The 18,443-nt window shown below is 38.3% G+C and overlaps 1 protein-coding gene across 2 annotated transcripts in view; it reads right to left on the reverse strand.

Annotated features, from left to right (window-relative positions):
- ZFYVE28 (zinc finger FYVE-type containing 28) overlaps window positions 1–18,443 on the reverse strand; it is a 164,128-nt gene that overhangs the window by 14,409 nt on the left and 131,276 nt on the right. For both annotated transcript variants that reach the window (XM_075019455.1, XM_075019370.1), the window contains 3 exons: window positions 2,312–2,466; window positions 1,902–2,018; window positions 148–252 (listed from right to left, as the gene is read on the reverse strand). In XM_075019455.1, the coding sequence (XP_074875556.1) occupies window positions 148–252; window positions 1,902–2,018; window positions 2,312–2,466 (377 nt within the window). The remainder of the gene's footprint in view (window positions 1–147; window positions 253–1,901; window positions 2,019–2,311; window positions 2,467–18,443) is intronic.

Genomic DNA, 18,443 nt, shown 5'->3' on the forward strand with positions numbered 1-18,443 from the left:
TCATCTGACTTTGTCTCTAAACCATACTATAACCACTTTACAGTCACCTTCCAGAGCCAAATCTTAGAGTTTTCTTTTCATTTTAATGAGATTTTTTTTTTATACAACAGTATTGTCTCATTTTAATTCTCAGAAAAAAGAAAGTACCTTCAAAATCCCCATCTCTGGCTTTTGCTGCAAGTTCTGAGGATGATATAGTCTCTTGACATAAAGCACAGTCTTCCAATGCTGCACTCCTTAAACCCTGATTAACTGTAAAACAAACCAAAGAGTACTCAAATTAATATTTTTCCAATTTGCACTTAAAATATTCATGTTAGGACTTCTGGGATTAGATTACAGTAGCATCTGTATATACCTTCTTAGACTTCTTGCTTTTTCTTTACCCTGACACAAACAGTGATTTAAAAGTCTCCTCTATTCTTCTTTGGAATGACAACAGAAATGAAAGATGCTGTTATTACAGGACATACAGTCCTCTTACTTCTAGCAGTTTAGTTGTATCCTGTATTTTATTTCCCAGTTCTTAACTTGGATCCTTTACAAAGAAGTAGATTATGAGAACAACCAGAGATTCCCTAAGTGAATCACAGACATCAAATCACATATATCAAAGAGAAACTTCATCCCTGAAGTCCCCGACTTTTATGTGCTCATTTTGTGTATGCTTGCTTTTGTCAACACTTCTTTTTTTTTTTAATTTAATAGTTCATCCATTAGAAATTATTCCAGCCAAGTACTGGTGACTAACATATATTTCCTAGTGATAATTCTTTACAGCTCCAATTTCTTTATATTACTCTTATTTCAGTGTTCAGGAGCTCTTTGATCCTCCCTACCAATTCTGTCTAACCCCCCCTTTTTTTTTGCCTATGAAAAAAACAGTCTCTTTTCACATCGTGACATCCCACCACCATAAAAATGTGGAAGTTTCAACCACAAGTAGAGGACTGTAATGCATGTTGTGCATTATCCCACTGTAGAGTTCAGCTGGATTGGAGGTTTTTCTGATAACTTTAACCAACTTTTAACTTTGTGTTTCATATAAAAATCCTCCATGCTTTTAAATTAAACTGGGAGAAAGGGAAAGCAAAAGTTTTCAATCATGAGGAAAGGGAGAAAAAAAAAGAGCACTCTGATCACCTTCAGATGCTGATAGTTCTAATCATAACAAAGGACAAAAGCAATTGCAGTCTTGCTGGGATGACATGGTTATTTTTAGCCAAGTTAGCAGACTTGCCTCTTTGAAAAAGAAATAATCAAAATGGTCACAGAGAAAAAAAAGTTCTTGCGTTTGCTTATGATCTAGTTCTGGTTCTGTTATCCTAATTATCTAGAATTCAAAACTGGTTATTCTTCTATTTTGAAGCCAAATTCAGCGTTCTGCAATTTCTTCAAGACAGGCCAGATTTCAGCATCTTACTGAGCACTCTCATTTTATAGTCTGCTCTTTTTACACAGCTATTTAAACTTCAGAATCAAAGATACACATCTTGGTAAATCAAAATGTGTCCAGCATGAAACAATACCAAGGAGGGGGGGGCGGGGTGGGTGGAATCTATGAAGTCCAAACCCTGCATACTTTATGTTATGACTATATGGGCTACAAACACTGTTCTGTTATACATAGGAATACAGAAACTAGCAGACGTACTCTCAAGGCTCTAACTGTTTTAACATTTGTCTCAAGATGTACTGCTGTGTACCTATACCTCCAGTGACTTCGATCTGTTTGCAGTCTGTTTCCATGACTTTTTTAAACTTAGATCAAATCACTGGACAGTGAGTCCTGTCAAGAAGTTGACAAAATCTTAAGGAAATTCTTGTCAAATAGTTAATGGATCTCCATGGGGCTACCAGCAGAAATTCACTATAGAAAACAAACATTTAGATCTCTTTACCTTTCTTTTGCTTTTCTTTGTCTTCTGTTTCGGGTTTGGTTGCCATAACTTCAAACAAGGTCTTTAAGATACTCCTCAGATCACTAGCATAGTTTGTCTGCAGCTGGTCAGCAACACCTAGGAGTTTGAGAAAATGGGTAAACTGTTACTAGACTATTACACCACCCTTAAAAAAAGTATTTAAATTTGCCTGTTGCTACCAGTCATGGCCTTGTATTTATTTTTGAGGGGATCACTTGTTCATGTCAGGAATAAAAATTGAACATTTAATTAAACCAATTTTCCATAATGGTCAAGTTACATTCTGCCCTTTATGCTACCTGCAGTTTGATACACATCATCCTTGTCCTTTGGCAGGAAACACTCAGAGATCCTTTTGCATAAAAATACAACAAAGGCTACTCTCATACCTGAGATACAGACAAAAAGGCGATGAATAAGATCATTACTGCCATGAAATCTGGATCTGATCTTTTCTCGTGTGGCAATTTTAGCAGCCTGCAAAGCGAGCTGGATTTCTTCCTGATCAATGTCATCAGATGAACAAGAACTTGTCATTAAACTGCTGTCGGAGAAAAAAAAAAATAATGTAAATCTTCACTCAATTGCTCAAGATGTTCAGCAAATCCTAAAGGACTTATGATTCAGGCAAGACTCTATAGCAAACTGGAACTAATTGCTGTAAATTCTTGTTGAAGTTAATCAACATGCAACCAATCACCATCACATTTGATTTTCACTCTGTGGCATAGCTGCAAAAAAAACTTTTAAGCAGAAAATCATTTGTCTGTATTTTATTACATCTTTCTAACTATTACAAAGTGCTGTGCCATTTTTTCACATTAACTTTGTCTGAGAATTCAGTCCTGAGACCATATTACTTTGTCTGAGAATTCAGTCCTGAGACCATAACTCCACCAAAAATCCAAAAGGGGAATATCAACCTAAAAATGAGAAGGTCAGTTCTGAAGTCAACTTAGAAATTTAGTAATGTGGAAGTTAATTTGAAAAAAAGAATTTCTGAATTATTTTACCTCAAAATAGTGAGAACAGAATCTAAATATAACCTTACATAAAAAAAAAGGAAAGAAGAGTGATAAAATATAATTTACACAGTAGAGAGGTAGATTAGTTCCCTTATATGCCTAACTGTAGAAATTGCTGAAATGTCAAACTACTGTAAAAAAAAGGCTCATCAACTCCAGAGACATAAAAATGTGTCACCAAATATCTACTAGACATTTAAATTTTCTTTTAAAAAACAAATGCACAGTTGCCAGCCATTTCCACACCCTCGCCCCCTGCTCCCCATTTATGGACAAGAAGCTTGAAACAACCTGAGACTGCAGGGAAGCTTTGGTGGGAATCCAGCTTCTTCAAATATCAGGAATTACCTAAATATTTGTAAATCAAGATGTATTTTTAAAAAAGAAAGTACTTGGAAAAAAAGTAGCACTTCACCAATAGAAAAACCCTTAACTGGGAGTAGAGCGCAGGATGTAATCACATTGAAGTCCTAAGGATTCACTCTGTTGACCGAAGGAGACATGCCTTCTTACTCTACTACATTCAGAGACAGAGGAACACTAAATCATTTTCCCCACATATTGGAAAGAAATTAATCTCACCAATGACTACAAAAAACTAAAATATTTTATCTATAATCATAGTTCGGCTGTCCAGAACTCCAGCACGCTCTACTATGCAGACAACTACTATGTTAAAAAAGTTACTGACTGCATAAATAGCATGCATAATGAAGGAAGTAATTTCTAACACATTCTGAGTTCAATCTGCTTTTGTTAGGTGCTGAAACATTTACCACCTTACAGATCCCATCCCTGTGACAGTATGCATAAACAGTTACTGAAGGATAAGACACACAGGCAATGTTTATATTTATAGCAAAATTTTATGGGATATAGTTTTGAAATTCTACCTGTAGGCTATACAGGTAATCCTTTAAAATGTAAAAATGAATTTATTAGGCTATATCTTAAAAGCCCTAGTAAAAACAGAACTGAAAATAAATAAAATACTGGAGATTAGTTATTGATAGAAATATCAATGGGAAATGTGTAGCATGAGTACCTTAACTGGCTTCTCATTCTTTCAAAGCCAGAGCAAAAAACAGGCCTGGAGGTGACTAATTTTGTTCATGTTATCCATTGCTATTAACAAAAGCAAATTCTTGTAAAAAGATGTTAGTTCTATGTTTACAGTTCCCTCAGCACCACGACTGACTAGGTTTATTAAAGACACCAAGAATTGAGCAAGAATTCTCTCTCTCGATTTTTCCTTTGCTTTTCCATATGGGATATTATATATTTATATATAAAAATAATAATAAGCCTGTCACTGTGGAACGGTCTGTGTTCAAGACAATGAAAAGGTCATATAAGAACGTGGCTTAAAAAGGAGCAAGCTGAAAGGTAGTAAGAGCCAGGAAGCGATCCCCGATTCGCAATGGTATGCAGTTAGACAATTGCCTATTTGCACAAATGCTCACAGAGAGAGAGAGGAGTTTGCCTGCCTCGTAACAAAGCCAAATAAGGTCTACTTTTTTTCCTCATTTTTAAAAGAATTGATCTTACAGTGATATACACATTTACACTACAAATTGCTCTCCAAGGCAAGCATGGACCTCATGACAGAGACAAATGAAGTCTGCGTGTGTAATTATACAACCCCAATGCAATGGTCTCTTTGAGACTCCCAAGAAGCAAAAACCTTAGCGCAGGGGAAAGCAGGGTGGCTGATTCAAGGATGACTCTTCCCTCCAAATCACAGCTGAAAGAAATATTTCAAAGTAAGGTGTTAAGTGGGCAGAGAGCTATGAAGAGTGCTTTTCAAGAATATAAACTACTTAGTGCTTTCCTATTTTCCAGAAAGGAAGAAAGGCTCATTCCACAATTCTGACCAAGCTCTGCAATTTTAAGAGGAATGCAGTTTTACCTACTTCCTAATTCCTCCAAGCAATGTGGTTTGACCTAGTTCTGTTTCCGGCTATTCTATGTTAGATTTTGTGGTGTGTCATTAAGACTGGTCATGTCACACCACAAGACTGGCTGGAACTTTTTTGTCCTAAAAATCCCTAGCATGGAGGACATACAAATTGCTTCAGCACTGTGGGATGGAAGGTCAGTATGTATGCACACTCAACATTTATAACATACTTTCACATGCACAGTCACAAGTACAACATCCATACACAAGAGGTTCAGAAAAGAGGGCATTTTGTATTCAGGATTGCTTGTGCCACTGCAAAGAGAAAAGTGAATGCTCTAGAATAATTTAGAACTGGACCTAAGAATCACTACAGAGTTAGAAAAAATTACTCTGCATTTACCAACAGGACCAAGTCAGATTTAGACAAAGATGACTCTCAAAGAATGACTAATGACCATCTGTTCTTTATTTTAAAATATATCTTACTGTTAAAGAATGTAGTCATAAAATTATTATTGTAGAGGCAGTCAGAAATACTGTAAGAAGAGAAACATTGCAATTGTTTCAGATAAACAGCAAAAAAGATAGTTTTTCTTATAACAGGGTATCCCAAAAAGCAGTGATTGCATCTATGCAAATATTAAAGATTCTCGTGATTTTTTAAATTGAAACTATAGAAAATAAACCTGAATTTTGTTCTACGGAGTTCAGCTTACCTTTTGTCCAAATTATTCTTTCAAACAAGTTTTGTTAGTTCTGTAAGGGATACCCTTCCTTCTGGGCTTATCTAACATGCATAATTTGGCTCAAAATTCTCAGCTGATACCAGATGTGTAGGAAGCATTTCACTGATGCCAGACTACACTCAGATCTGGAATGTTTCACTGCCAATGATGCTGCAGAATCAAGTATCACCACAGAATACAAATAGCCATACCAAGTAGCTAGAGACAAATCCTCATTTTCTCAACTTCTTGGTGGAAGGGAAACCTGCATTACCCAAGGAATTAGGTTAAAAAGAGATAAGACCAAAATAAGCATAGAACTCCCCTTGTGAAATGTTTTTCATATAAACAATGCTTATCATGTATTTATCTTTCAGACTGTAGAAACATTGCAAAGTTAACACATCTGAAGGTGAATATCAAAAAATAAGATGTTATGCCAAAGGTCAATCCCAAACAGTAAATCTTTTAGATTATAAAGGAACTGATACCCTTTGGCAGATACAATGAATTAGCTTTTTACCTAACTTGGCTAGCGTTTATCTGGTAATTTTAAAATTACTCTCCATTTGTCATGTTAGAAGAGTAGCAAGACTCTTTCAACACTTTAAAGATGTATCTCTAGAACAGCTGCCTGGTCTCAAGGCTTGACTGTGCTATTTAGTCAAATATGTACAAGCAAACAAAAGCCAATAACGTAACTGTACATGATATCATCTTTCACCCGTGAAACCAATCTGCTTTACAGCTTTTAAGTGCCAAAGGATACTTGTGAGCCATGTTAAGTAGTAGTATCCACACATAATGGAAAACAGGACCGTGGAATAAGAATGTTACGACTGACATTTTCAGAAGTGGCCAGTGATTCTAGGTAACCATCTGTGATACCATAGGCTTTGTGCTGTATTTGTTGGTCATTGACACTCATCCAAAACCGGTAAAAGCAGCAAAGTCTAAAACCAAATAACCAAAGTCGATTAATTCAAAGTTGGTCCAAATTTAAATATTTTACATTTGTGCTCAAAAAATAGTTAATAGCAGTAGGAATCTGTGACCACTCATAGATGTTTCCTTCCAAATTTGTCTAGAAGTGTTTGGTTCATTAAACCTGAAATCTGCTCTGAACTGAATGCAGAATGTGTGAGATTCTCTGAAAGAATTTCTCATTACTCACAGACAAACCCTCAGAGTATCTTAAGTATGCATTAAGTATACAGCAGTGGCAGATAAAAAGAATTTAAAATCTCATTGTATCAAATATAATGAATACAAGGAAATCAACTGAATTATCACATTTTCAAAATAATCATAAAAAACTTTTTAAGAAGTGGTTTGGTTTTGTTTCTTTGTCTTTAGAAATCTTGGAGCAAAAGCAATAGGTGGCTACTACTCACAAAGGAGAAAACCCAACATACCTATTCTACTATACATGATGCAATTATGCCACCAAATTTAAAAGGAAAGTAAGACCACCCTTTAAGTCTCCGATACCAGGCAAGGTCTTTGACTGCAACTAATTTTCAGGTATAGATTTCAGAGGACTGCCTTTAAACCAAGAGGGCTCATGTTCCAGCATGACAAACTCATCCCAACTAAGTCTAAGAGCAAAACACTTAGAAGCTCTATGAACAATATTACAAATGTTTACTAGAGAAGTGTTAACACATAATTCAGTGACTATCCCTACCCCATTTATGTTATACAAATACCTGTGACATCAGTGATTCCTATTCACTTGCTCTGGAAATCTCCAGCAAACTACAGAAGCATAGGTAGGATGCAACTATTTGCAGCAAAACAGATAATACCTTCCTGCTGTAGAGTGTGAATTCAAAGCTTGTGAATCCACTTCATAGTGAATTCAAAATCCATGCATTAAATGGTACTATTCTGACGCAGAGGTTTACCCGTTTTGCAAAACCAGAGGGATGCATTTTTAGACAAAGTTGCTTTTTAGGAAAACTTCATACGTGCTGTACAGTAGCAGGTGAGACCCCTTCTACAGTAGGGAAATGTGAAAACTTCGCAAAAGGTTTTCTGTGATGTCACACACTCCTATTTACATAGAAGGACATTGCAATTATAAACCATGCTGAAAGTTTTTACAAAGGGACAGTAGTCCAATTCTTAAATATCAGAGTTCATTAAAAAATTCATGACAGACTGCCCACAAATTATAAAACAGTGCAGTTCCTTAGACTTAAGTGACATGAATTCATTTGCACTAGTTGGCCTTAACGAATCTCTCATGTCCATTACTTAAAAAGTCACACATTTTGAATAACTAAGATAAAGATATATAAGTGTATAGCTATATCATATACATGGATCTCCCTATATATAGATATGTATGTATGTTTTGAATATTCTAGTTCTTAAATCATTTCTCAAAAAACCATTATCATGAGCTCCCTAGCGTTCATTTTTGTTCATACAGAATTTAGCACAATGACCACTTTATGGTCTATTGTTATGGTTTAACCCCAGTCAGCAACTAAGCACCACGCAGCCGCTTACTCACTCCCCCCCCACCCAGTGGGATGGGGGAGAAAATCGGGAAAAAAAGTAAAACTCGTGGGTTGAGATAAGAACAGTTTAATAGAACAGAAAAGAAGAAACTAGTAATGATAACGATAACACTAATAAAATGACAACAGCAATAACAAAAGGATTGGAATGTACAATGTCCCCAGGCAGCGGTTCCCCGGCCCCACTTCCCAGTTCCTATACTAAATGGGACGTCCCATGGTATGGAATACCCCGTTGGCCACTTTGGGTCAGGTGCCCTGCCTGTGTCCTGTGCCAACTTCTTGCGCCCCTCCAGCTTTCTCGCTGGCTGGGCATGAGAAGCTGAAAAATCCTTGACTTTAGACTAAACACCACTTAGCAACAACTGAAAACATCGGTGTTATCAACATTCTTCTCACACTGAACCCAAAACATAGCACTATACCAGCTACTGGGAAGACAATTAACTCTATCCCAGCTGAAACCAGGACATCCATGACAATACCAATAACATACATTTTTTTTTTCCAATCTATGATATTTAAGTTTTTCTCTCCCATTTGATTTTTTTTCACACTTTAAGTAAATTTAAAAAAAGAAAAACAACACGCCAAAACTTCTGCAGGCAAATCTATGTTATTGTCTGCACAGTTTCTAAAACTACTTCAGTAACTGGTACATTCACCCCACTGATATTCATGTAGGCTGTAACTGTAAATCCCAACACTAACCTGTCAACCTGTCTTTCCCAAGCTACTATTCTTACTTTTATTACTCTTACTTTTATACTTCATAAGGCCATAGTCAACTCTGGGTTCCAATTTGCAAAAAAAGAACCAACTACTCCAAAGGCTATGCAAAGGATCAGACACAGTAGCTGGGGAAAGACAAAGGTTGCATGCGTGAGGAATGACACGGGGAAAATGATAGGGGTTTGGGTAAGAAAAGTGTAACTCCATGTCACTAAGAAAAAAAAAATTACTACTTCCCATCCTGTTTTCTGCAGTACCTCTGGTGTTTCTTTTTGGATACTCTCACAAGAAACACAATAAACAGCAGGTTAAAACCCTATGGTTTCTAACATGTACTAGTTTTGATATGGTTGGGAGGAAAACTATGAGATTATTAGCTTTTCACAATTATTTTAAGTGAAGGGGGTGGCTACACACTCAATCTTAGAGTCATTTAAACCAAATCCATAACATGTCTTATTATTCGGGTAATAGCATATATTTATTTAGTCAAGGACTATATTTTAAGGAATGACCCCAGCAGCTACATTTAAAGCAGACTAAAATAAAGCTTTAATTCAGAACTTTATTTCCTGACTTTTTAACCCTAATATTTTATTAAGTGAAGAGAGTTTTAAAATGCAATCCCTTAGGTATTTTCTCTCTATTTTAAGAAAAAAGGCTAAAGAGAGAAAAAAAACCCCAACACAATAGCCAACCAACCCTTAAAGTGTTCCCAAGGCTTCAGAACTTTGTCTTGAGAAACAAATAATACAACTGCATGCAAATCCCTCTACCAGGAACAATCTAGCTATGTACCATAGGAAGTGGACTTGACTAGACCACAGTATTATCACATGCATTAGCAGTGCCCAGCTCCATACATGGTACGACATGTGCTAGAAGCCCCATCTGCTGTCAACCTTTTGAATTCCTCAGTAGGGGGAATTATTTTTCATACACTGCAAGATTTGCAGAAGCCTCTCAGCTTCTTTTGCTCCAGTAGAGGTGGGCAATCTGAGGTTGGCTGATTAAAATAAGGAATTTGGCTAATAGGATTAGTTATGTGTCCTAAGTGGTATCTTCAATCAGAAAAAAATCCTGAGCATTTAAGACTACTGAATTTGAAATCAACAGCTTCTGCTCCACACCCTGGCAGCTTCTGTAGCTGCCCACTCCGTTGGAAGAACACCTTCTTGAATCCTTCCTCAGCAATTCAAACCGCAAACTGCAGAACATTCTCGTTGTACTTACCATGTTGGACTTTTGAGAAAACACAGCTGTTAAAGCAGCATCTTGCCAAACAGATCCACCGTAAGAAACTCTAGGTAGACAACCAGCTTATTCAAACCCATTACTGCTCTGGCCTGGGTTTTCAGAAGAATGCAAAAATACTGTATTTCAAGTGGGAATTAAAATAAACAACATTGCCAGTCCAGGATTTATCAGCTTTAACCGTGCTCTCTCCCAAATAGCTTTTTTGGTCATTATAGATAAAGCTTCTGTAAGAGTGCATATGAACAAATAACTTAAGAGCACCACTAATCAACAGGGCTGCTTTCTAAGCATCAAATTTAACGCCAGATACTTGCAAGGTACTACTTTTACTGTTTTTCTTAAAATTTAAACCAAAAAGGGATAAAACCTGCAAGACAAAGATATTGTAAAATTAAAAAAAAAATAGAACTGAAAATATAAGAAGTTAGAATATTGGTTAGGTTCACCTAAGATTTTCTCAATTCCACTATGATGATGTTTTTTCTAACACCTCCTTATAATCAAACATGCATTTAAAGCTCTCAAATGTTCACTCATGCTGCAAAAGGACAAATAATATGAGATTAGAGCACAGAATTATTTAAACTTCAAAAATAATCCTGAAGTGGAAAAACTGAAAGTGAAAAACAGAAATAGTATAGCATTTATGAAGAAATGGTATGTAGTATCAGCTCTGGTACCTGATACAGTGATAGAAATACATCAGTCCCAGCTTTCATGCCTTATCCAAAACTTGACACAGGACAGAGAGAACCTGGATACCTGATGCTGGATACAAATACTTCCAAGGGCAAGGAGAGTCATTTCACATAGCTCTTCAGCAATGTCCTCTGCGATACACAAGCAACTATTATGTATGGCATAGTAAAAACTGAATTAATTTAGCATTCAATTCCAGCAGATACTCTCGAGTTCAATTCCTGTGCGTGGCATAAAGCGATGGAGAAGCAGCACTGAAAAACGTTTTCCAGCAAGAGGAACTCTAAGGGAGAGGGAAACTTATTAGCACAATGTTTTCATATCACCTCCATCAGTTCCCTCAAAAAAGAATACAGAACAACCAGCTAAGGCATTAAAGCATCCTAGGGTCTAGGAGAATCCCGCAGGAATTTGGTATCCAGCCGTGGGAGTCAAAGCTGAGAAAAGCTAATTAAAGTATTAGGTGGAGCCTTAAAATTTTAATTAGAAAAGAAAGCTTTCTCTTCATTTTTCACCTTCAATGCAGCTCTAAGTATAAGGAAATCCTCTCTTTTTTCCACCAATATAATTATGATTTCACAATGTATCTTAGTTTTAGGCATTGCCAAAATCTCTGCAAAAAACCTGAGGTTACTATAGTGATTTTAGTTAATTACACATAATCTCAAAACTCCCAAATATGCTATTCCAAGGGTCTTTCTGGGGGAAAAAAAGAAATCTGTAAAATAAAATCTCATTTCTGAAAGCTAGTAATTTTTGTTCTATTAGTAACACAGGGAACACCAAGCGACATTCAACAACAGATTTTTACACATCATTAAAATGAACATAATTATAAATGTGCCCAAATTACTAAAAATGAAAATTACAAGTGAGCTATGTAGAAACAAGAACACAAACCCATTATTATCACTTTTGTCAGTCTCCAGCCAGATGATATGCCACCTGGAATACAGTCCCCAAATGGCAAATTTTGGGGCGTATAACAATTTTGGTTGAACAGACTTAATGCCTCTGCTACTGATGCTAGTCAGCTTAAATTATTGCTGTATTTCACTTCATTTACACAGAAAGGAACATATTTTATATTTATTTTACTTCAACCATATTGGCTATTTTAACATCGCTAAAATATGAAGTTTATAATTTTAACAGGGAAAGACCAAAAAACTTTGAAAAACTGAATTTTCACCTTCCCACTGTAACAAGCACTCGTTAACAAGTAGTTCACACAAGCTGCCTGGGTTATTCCTTGAGAAAATAAAATCTGCATCAGTTACTTGTTACTGAAGACAAAAATACGCATATAATATACCCAAAAATACCTTGTGGAATTTCCTGAAAGGGAACACTACAGCTTAGAAAATGCTGCACCATTTGGAGGTTCGATTTTTTTTGTCTTGCAGGGTGAAGAACAAGATAGGCATGAAACACGTCAAGAAGAATCCTGGCGGTGAAAAACTAGAGACATCTGCTTCAGTCACATATGTCTCACTGACTAAAATCATAAGCAAAAGCTGACAGACCTCATCAACGCTGACTTTTTTGTTTTGCTGGTGCTGCTCAGCTGGTTGTTGGGGCAAGGGATTTCGCAGCAAAGCAAAAAGATTGTACAGAGGAGCTTGTTTATGACTGTATTAATATGCGTATTAATTTTCCTCACACTACTTGAGTGACAGAGCTGTACAAAACAGCACCGATTCACAGTGCCTAAAATGTACACAGGCAGTTTGCAGTTCAAAATAATTAGGTAGGAATAGCATCTATACTGGAAGTCATTCTGATTTGCTCAAGGTATAAACCCCTTTCTCTTCCCACAGCTCTTCTACTTGAGCTCTATTTCCATGATTCCAGTACAGTACATGTGAAGCCATTACCACTAGCCTTCTTCTGGTTATGAGCACTCTTTCCATAAAGAAGAGCTCTCCAGAAAAAGAGGAAAGAAAATCTACAGTAATGCATTGATCAAAACAAAAATGACAGCACCAAACATTAATGTAGAATTAATCCGTTATTTTGCATTGTTTAAACACATATAACCTGACCAGGTTAACAATGGTAAAACTGCAAGAGAGGAGATCTGGAGATACAGCTGATCAGGTACACCGTGACACATCAGTTAAAAAACATTAACATATTTGTTGTCCCCCACACTATCATCTGCAAGATCCCCAGAGTAGCTGTGATCTCTTTATTATAACTTGTGGGGACGTATTTTGTGCTGTAGCTTTGATAGAATAGCTCTGGACCATAAGATGAAAGAACTGAATTCTCCTAGTATAATTCACAGTCCTGGTGAATGAGCAAGTTATTTTTCCTTCTTGCATCCTCTTCAAGGCACTGAGTTCTACTGATGAAAAAGCACAATATAAAACCTGCTTTTGTAAGAAACTGCTCACCGGCAAGAACGTCTCTTGGTCTGTGAGATAGGCAAGAAAATGGCTCACAGGCCACTCTAAGAGTGCTGATCAACAGCTTTTACTCAGGCTGGCAGCCTGTCACAAGTGGGTGTTGGGGTTTAACCTGAAACCAGGACACTGGGGTACCCCAGAGATTGACTGGGCTTCACACTGTTCAACACATATTGGGTTTGCATGGCAAGGTTTTGGTAGTGGGAGGCCTACAGGGGTGGCTTCTGTGAGAAGCCGCTGGAAGCTTCCCCTGTGTCCGACAGAGCCAACGCCAGCCGGCTCCAAGACGGACCCGCCGCTGGCCAAGGCCGAGCCCGTCAGCGATGGTGGTAATGACTCTGGGAGAACAGATTTAAGAAGGGGAAAAAGTTGCTGCACAACAGAAATGGCAGCCAGAGAGAGGAGTGAGGACATGTGAGAGGAACAGCCCTGCAGACCCCCAGGTCAGTGCAGAAGGAGGGGAGGAGATGCTCCAGGCGCCGGAGCAGAGATTCCCCTGCAGCCCGTGGTGAAGACCGTGGTGAGGCAGGCTGTCCCCCTGCAGCCCAGGGAGGTCCACGGGGGAGCAGATCTCCACCTGCAGCCTGGGGAGGACCCCACGCCGGAGCAGGGGGATGTGTCCGCAGGAGGCTGGACCCGGTGGGAAGCCCGCGCTGGAGCAGGCTCCTGGCAGGACCTGTGGCCCCATGGAGAGAAGAACCCACGATGGAGCAGGTTTTCTGGCAGGAATTGTGAGTCCACGGGGGACCCACGCTGGAGCAGTGTGCTCCTGAAGGGCTGTCTCCCATGGGAGGGACCCACGCTGGAGCAGTTCATGAAGAACTGCAGCCCGCGGGAAGAACCCATGTTGGAGAAGTTCGTGGAGAACTGTCTCCCGTGGGAGGGACCCCACGGTGGAGCAGGGGAAGAGTGAGGAGTCCTGCCCCTGAGGAGGAAGGAGCAGCAGAGATGTGTGATGAACTGACCACAACCTCCATTCCCTGTTCCCCTGTGTCACTGGAGGGGAGGAGGTAGAGAAAATCTGGAGTGGGGTTAAGCCTGGGAAGAAGGGAGGGCCATAGGGAAGGTGTTTTTAAGATTTGGGTTTATTTCTCGCTACCCTACTCTGATATGATTGGTAATAAAATTAAACTAATTTTTCCAAGTTCAGTCTGTTTTGCCCACAACGGTAACTGGTTGATTGATCTCTCCTTGTCCTTATCTCAACCCACAAGCCTTTTGTTATATTTTCTCTCCCCTGTCCAGCTAAGGAGGGGAGTGATAGAGCAGCTTTGGTGGGCACCTGGCCTCCAGCCAGGGTCAGCCCACCACAAACATCTTCCTAAATGATCTGGACAATGGGATTGAGAGCACCATCCCCAAGTTTGCTGATGACACCACACTGGGTGGTGAGGTGGATGCATCAGAAGGGAAAGCCACCTTACAGACAGACTAGGACGGGCTGGAAGAGTGAGCTAGCAAGAGCAGTATGGAGTTTAACAGAGACAAGGGCAAGGTCCTGCAGCTGGGACGACACAACCAAAGAGCCCGGTACAGGCTGGGATCCGTGTGGCTGGGGAGCAGCCTTGCTGAAAGGGACCCAAGGGTCCTGGCGGACAACAAGCTGAACAGGAGTCAGCAGTGCACCGCGGCAGCCATGAAGGCAAGTCGGATCCTGGGCTGCATCTGCAGGGACATTACTAGCACAGATAAGAGATGTGATCATGCCAATCTACCAAGCGCTTGTCAGGCCACACCTGGAGGACTCCTGTGTCCTGTTCTGGTCTCCACAATTCAAGACAGACGCAGACAGACTGGAGAGTGTCCAAAGGAGGGTCATGAAGGTGATGGAGAACCTGTCCTACAAGGAGAGACTGAAGGAGTTAGGTCTTTTCTCCCTGGAGAAGAGAAGGCTTGGGGGGACCTCATCACAGTATTCTAGTACATAAAGAGTAGTTACAAAGAGGATGGAGGCTCTCTCTTCACAAGGAGCCACATGGAGAGCACAAGTTGCACCAGAAGAGGTTTCACCTTGATGTAAGAAATAAATATTTTACACTAAGAACAATCAGTGTCTGTAACCTCCCCAGGGACATGGTAGAGCCCCCATTGCTGGAGATTTTCAAGGTGTGGCTGGATAGGATGCTAGAAAATCTCATGTAGGCTTTCTTTCTCACAGCAGGTTGGACCAGATGGTCTTTGGAGGTTCCATCCAACCTGGGCTATTCTATGAACTGACTAGCAAGGTAGCTTGAAACAGTCTCCTGCAAAACACTCTCTATTTCTGAAGCAGGTAATCAAAATTTCATGTCATTTATATACTAAGATAACCTTCCTTGCCTTGTTTCACACATGTGTTTATACTAACAGGGATAAACTCAAAATATGCAATAAAGTAAGCGATATCCTTCAACTATATCCAGCAAGCCAATGACCTTGGGTTCAGCCCACATGTACGCAAGTACAGATATTCTAACAGAAATAGCCAGATAAATATCCCACTCTAACTGCTGGCAGAGTCAAGCTGTTTTAACATAGACTCGAGTCACCATACATTGTAGATAACTCCTTTTAGAGACTGTAAGTACCAGGCTAAAACTTTACCACCAATTTTTATAAATGCCTAAAACTGTAGAATAATATACCACAAAACATCAATAGTTAAGCTATAATGACATATCTAAAAAAAAAAAAGCGACTGCTGACCAGGGAAGGCATGTATTGTATCATTAAGGTTAGTTTTAAAAGTTATTATTATTTATATTTAAAATTGTCATTTATTGGCTCATCATACCCTTGAAATGAAGAAGTAGGCTTTACTGTGTACTCTAGGCAGGCAGATGCTTGAATACAGATTCATCAGTATTTCTTCCTCCCTTGCACTCTTACACCAAAAACTCCCACGAGGCTTGAAATCAACTAATTGTTACTAACTTGGTTCTTCTGTTGTCTCACTTGTTTTTCTGTTCTCTCACTTGTTTTTTTTCTCATCGTTCTCAAAACAACAATTTTCTTGCCATTTCCTAGCTCCAGTCTTACAAAGAACTTAGGTTCATTCTTGGCTTTAAGCATATCGAGTCATCACATTCTGTTAGCACGCGAATAGCCTTCACTTACTTTTCCACTCAAATTAATGGCTATATCAGGACCTTGCCCAGTAATTCAAACATATGTTAAAAGCTGACGAATTCCTGCAGTTTATTCTGAAGAACTACAGACTTTACTACTTCTAACACTGAAATGAGTAAGATTCCAGCAGTGTATTTTATTAGTTGCCTATTTACAATTCAGTAAGTTATGGTTATATTAAAAATTGTTCTAAAAGTTACATTTATGAAAAGAAACCATTAAAAAGGAAAAACTGGATGGATTGTTTTGTGGAGCTAATAGAAACAATTGACTAATTGCCACTTCCCTGCTGTAGCTACAAACCTCTCATTTTCACTCAAGTCAGCAGTATTATTCCAGTCACATTCATGTAACAAAAAACTCCTGCATAAAACCATAGTTTCTCTGAAACCTTCTGAAATACATGGAATACATTTATTCTTTGCTGAGAAAGCTGATAACTGATATGGGCATCTCAAGTCTGGATACTACTTAATGAACATTTTGCAAAAAAGTATCTTCTGAACTGGGCTGAACATTCAACTTCTTGACCATCAGACCTCTGAGACTAGAAAGAGGGGCCTTCTAAACAGATCAGGCACCAATGAAATAATCAACCTTTCCTTAGCAAAACCATTTAAGAAAGCCCTCTGTACCTTTTTTTTCCCCCAATTTGTGCACTAGAAACCTCGAGCAAGGTTTTAAAATGTTTTTCAAATTACTGTGTGAGCACAGTCAGTAATCAAAGTATGCAACTATAGTTCTCATTTAAGACTGAATACTTTGGCCCAGATGCATTTCAATAAATCACATGCTTAACCGAGGTTTCCACTTTTCTCCATTGACTAAACAGGGAAGCTTCAGCCACAAACCTCCTAATTTAGGTATATCTGTTTGATGCCTAAAATTAGGTGGGATGAATATAGCTCAAAAAATTACACAACACTGGTTGATGATGGAAAAAGTTTAAGGCAGCAAATCACAGGCTGATTTGAAGCAGCCTCCTTTAACAGGTCCCAAATGGTTCCTACAATCATAACAGCTTTTTTCCTCCCAATTAAAAAAAAAAAAAAAAAAAGGCAAACAATGACCCACGGGTTGAATGGTGCTCTGGGGTCCAAGGAGCTGGTGTTTTTTCCCCTGGTTCTCCGTTTGGAAAACAATAAATGTATACATATACAGAATTCCATATCTATGATACTTCATTGCTTCAAATCCATTCAGTCTATGCTATTTAATGCACCAGTAGTTCATTCAACACTCTCTGCCACTCTGGTTAAGCTGGTTTTGCTACCAGAGCCAAACTGTTTGAAGGTGCTTGGGTATTTCCAAAATGTGCTGCAATCTGACAACACAACTGTCAGCCTCAGTATTGATTATTTAACAGCACAAAAGAATTGTTTATGATTCATAGGAGGTTGAAAGGCCAAACAAATGTGTTTCAAGAATTCCATGTTTAGCTAATTATTTTTCAGAGAAAATTGCAAATATTATGTTTTAATTTCTAAGTGAAAACAGCAAGAAATTAAGTACATTAAAATGGCATATTTCAGAGGAAGAAAGAAACAATGAAAAAACCAACTTAGTTGTTATGTTGGATATGCACATGACATCAGGGAGAACTTAGTTATTTCAGAAAAGAACATTTGTAGAGATTGTCTTTGCAAGGAACATGCTTGTTATAGTAAACAAATGATACAACTCTACAGAAGTTGTTTAATAGCCAAATAAAATTCTTTAGGTAATACAAGATAAAAGAACAGGGGAGCCCCTTAAAAATAACATTCTAAAATACAATACAAACAGATGTACTGAATATTACATTTCTATGCACACAGATCTAGGAACATACTACTGTGAAGAAGTCAGACTTATGAGGTTTTTTTTTTCCTTCTTTTATTAAATTAAGTTGTTAAAAGGAGTTTACACTTTTTTTAAACTATTTCAGAAAGGGAAATTCATATCAGTATAGTCAAGTGGGCACTTACCTATTTTTTTTATTGGACCATAAACTACAATAGCTAGGTAATATCAATCAGATACAGAAAAACAGGCAACTTAGATTTCTTGCATGACACCTAGGGATGATACAATGCTATAGTTCAGTGGACAAGTGCACGAATGCACATGTACAAGTACTGCCTTATAAATCAA

This window comes from Buteo buteo, chromosome 1, assembly GCF_964188355.1.
Source record: "Buteo buteo chromosome 1, bButBut1.hap1.1, whole genome shotgun sequence".
NCBI lineage: Eukaryota > Metazoa > Chordata > Aves > Accipitriformes > Accipitridae > Buteo > Buteo buteo.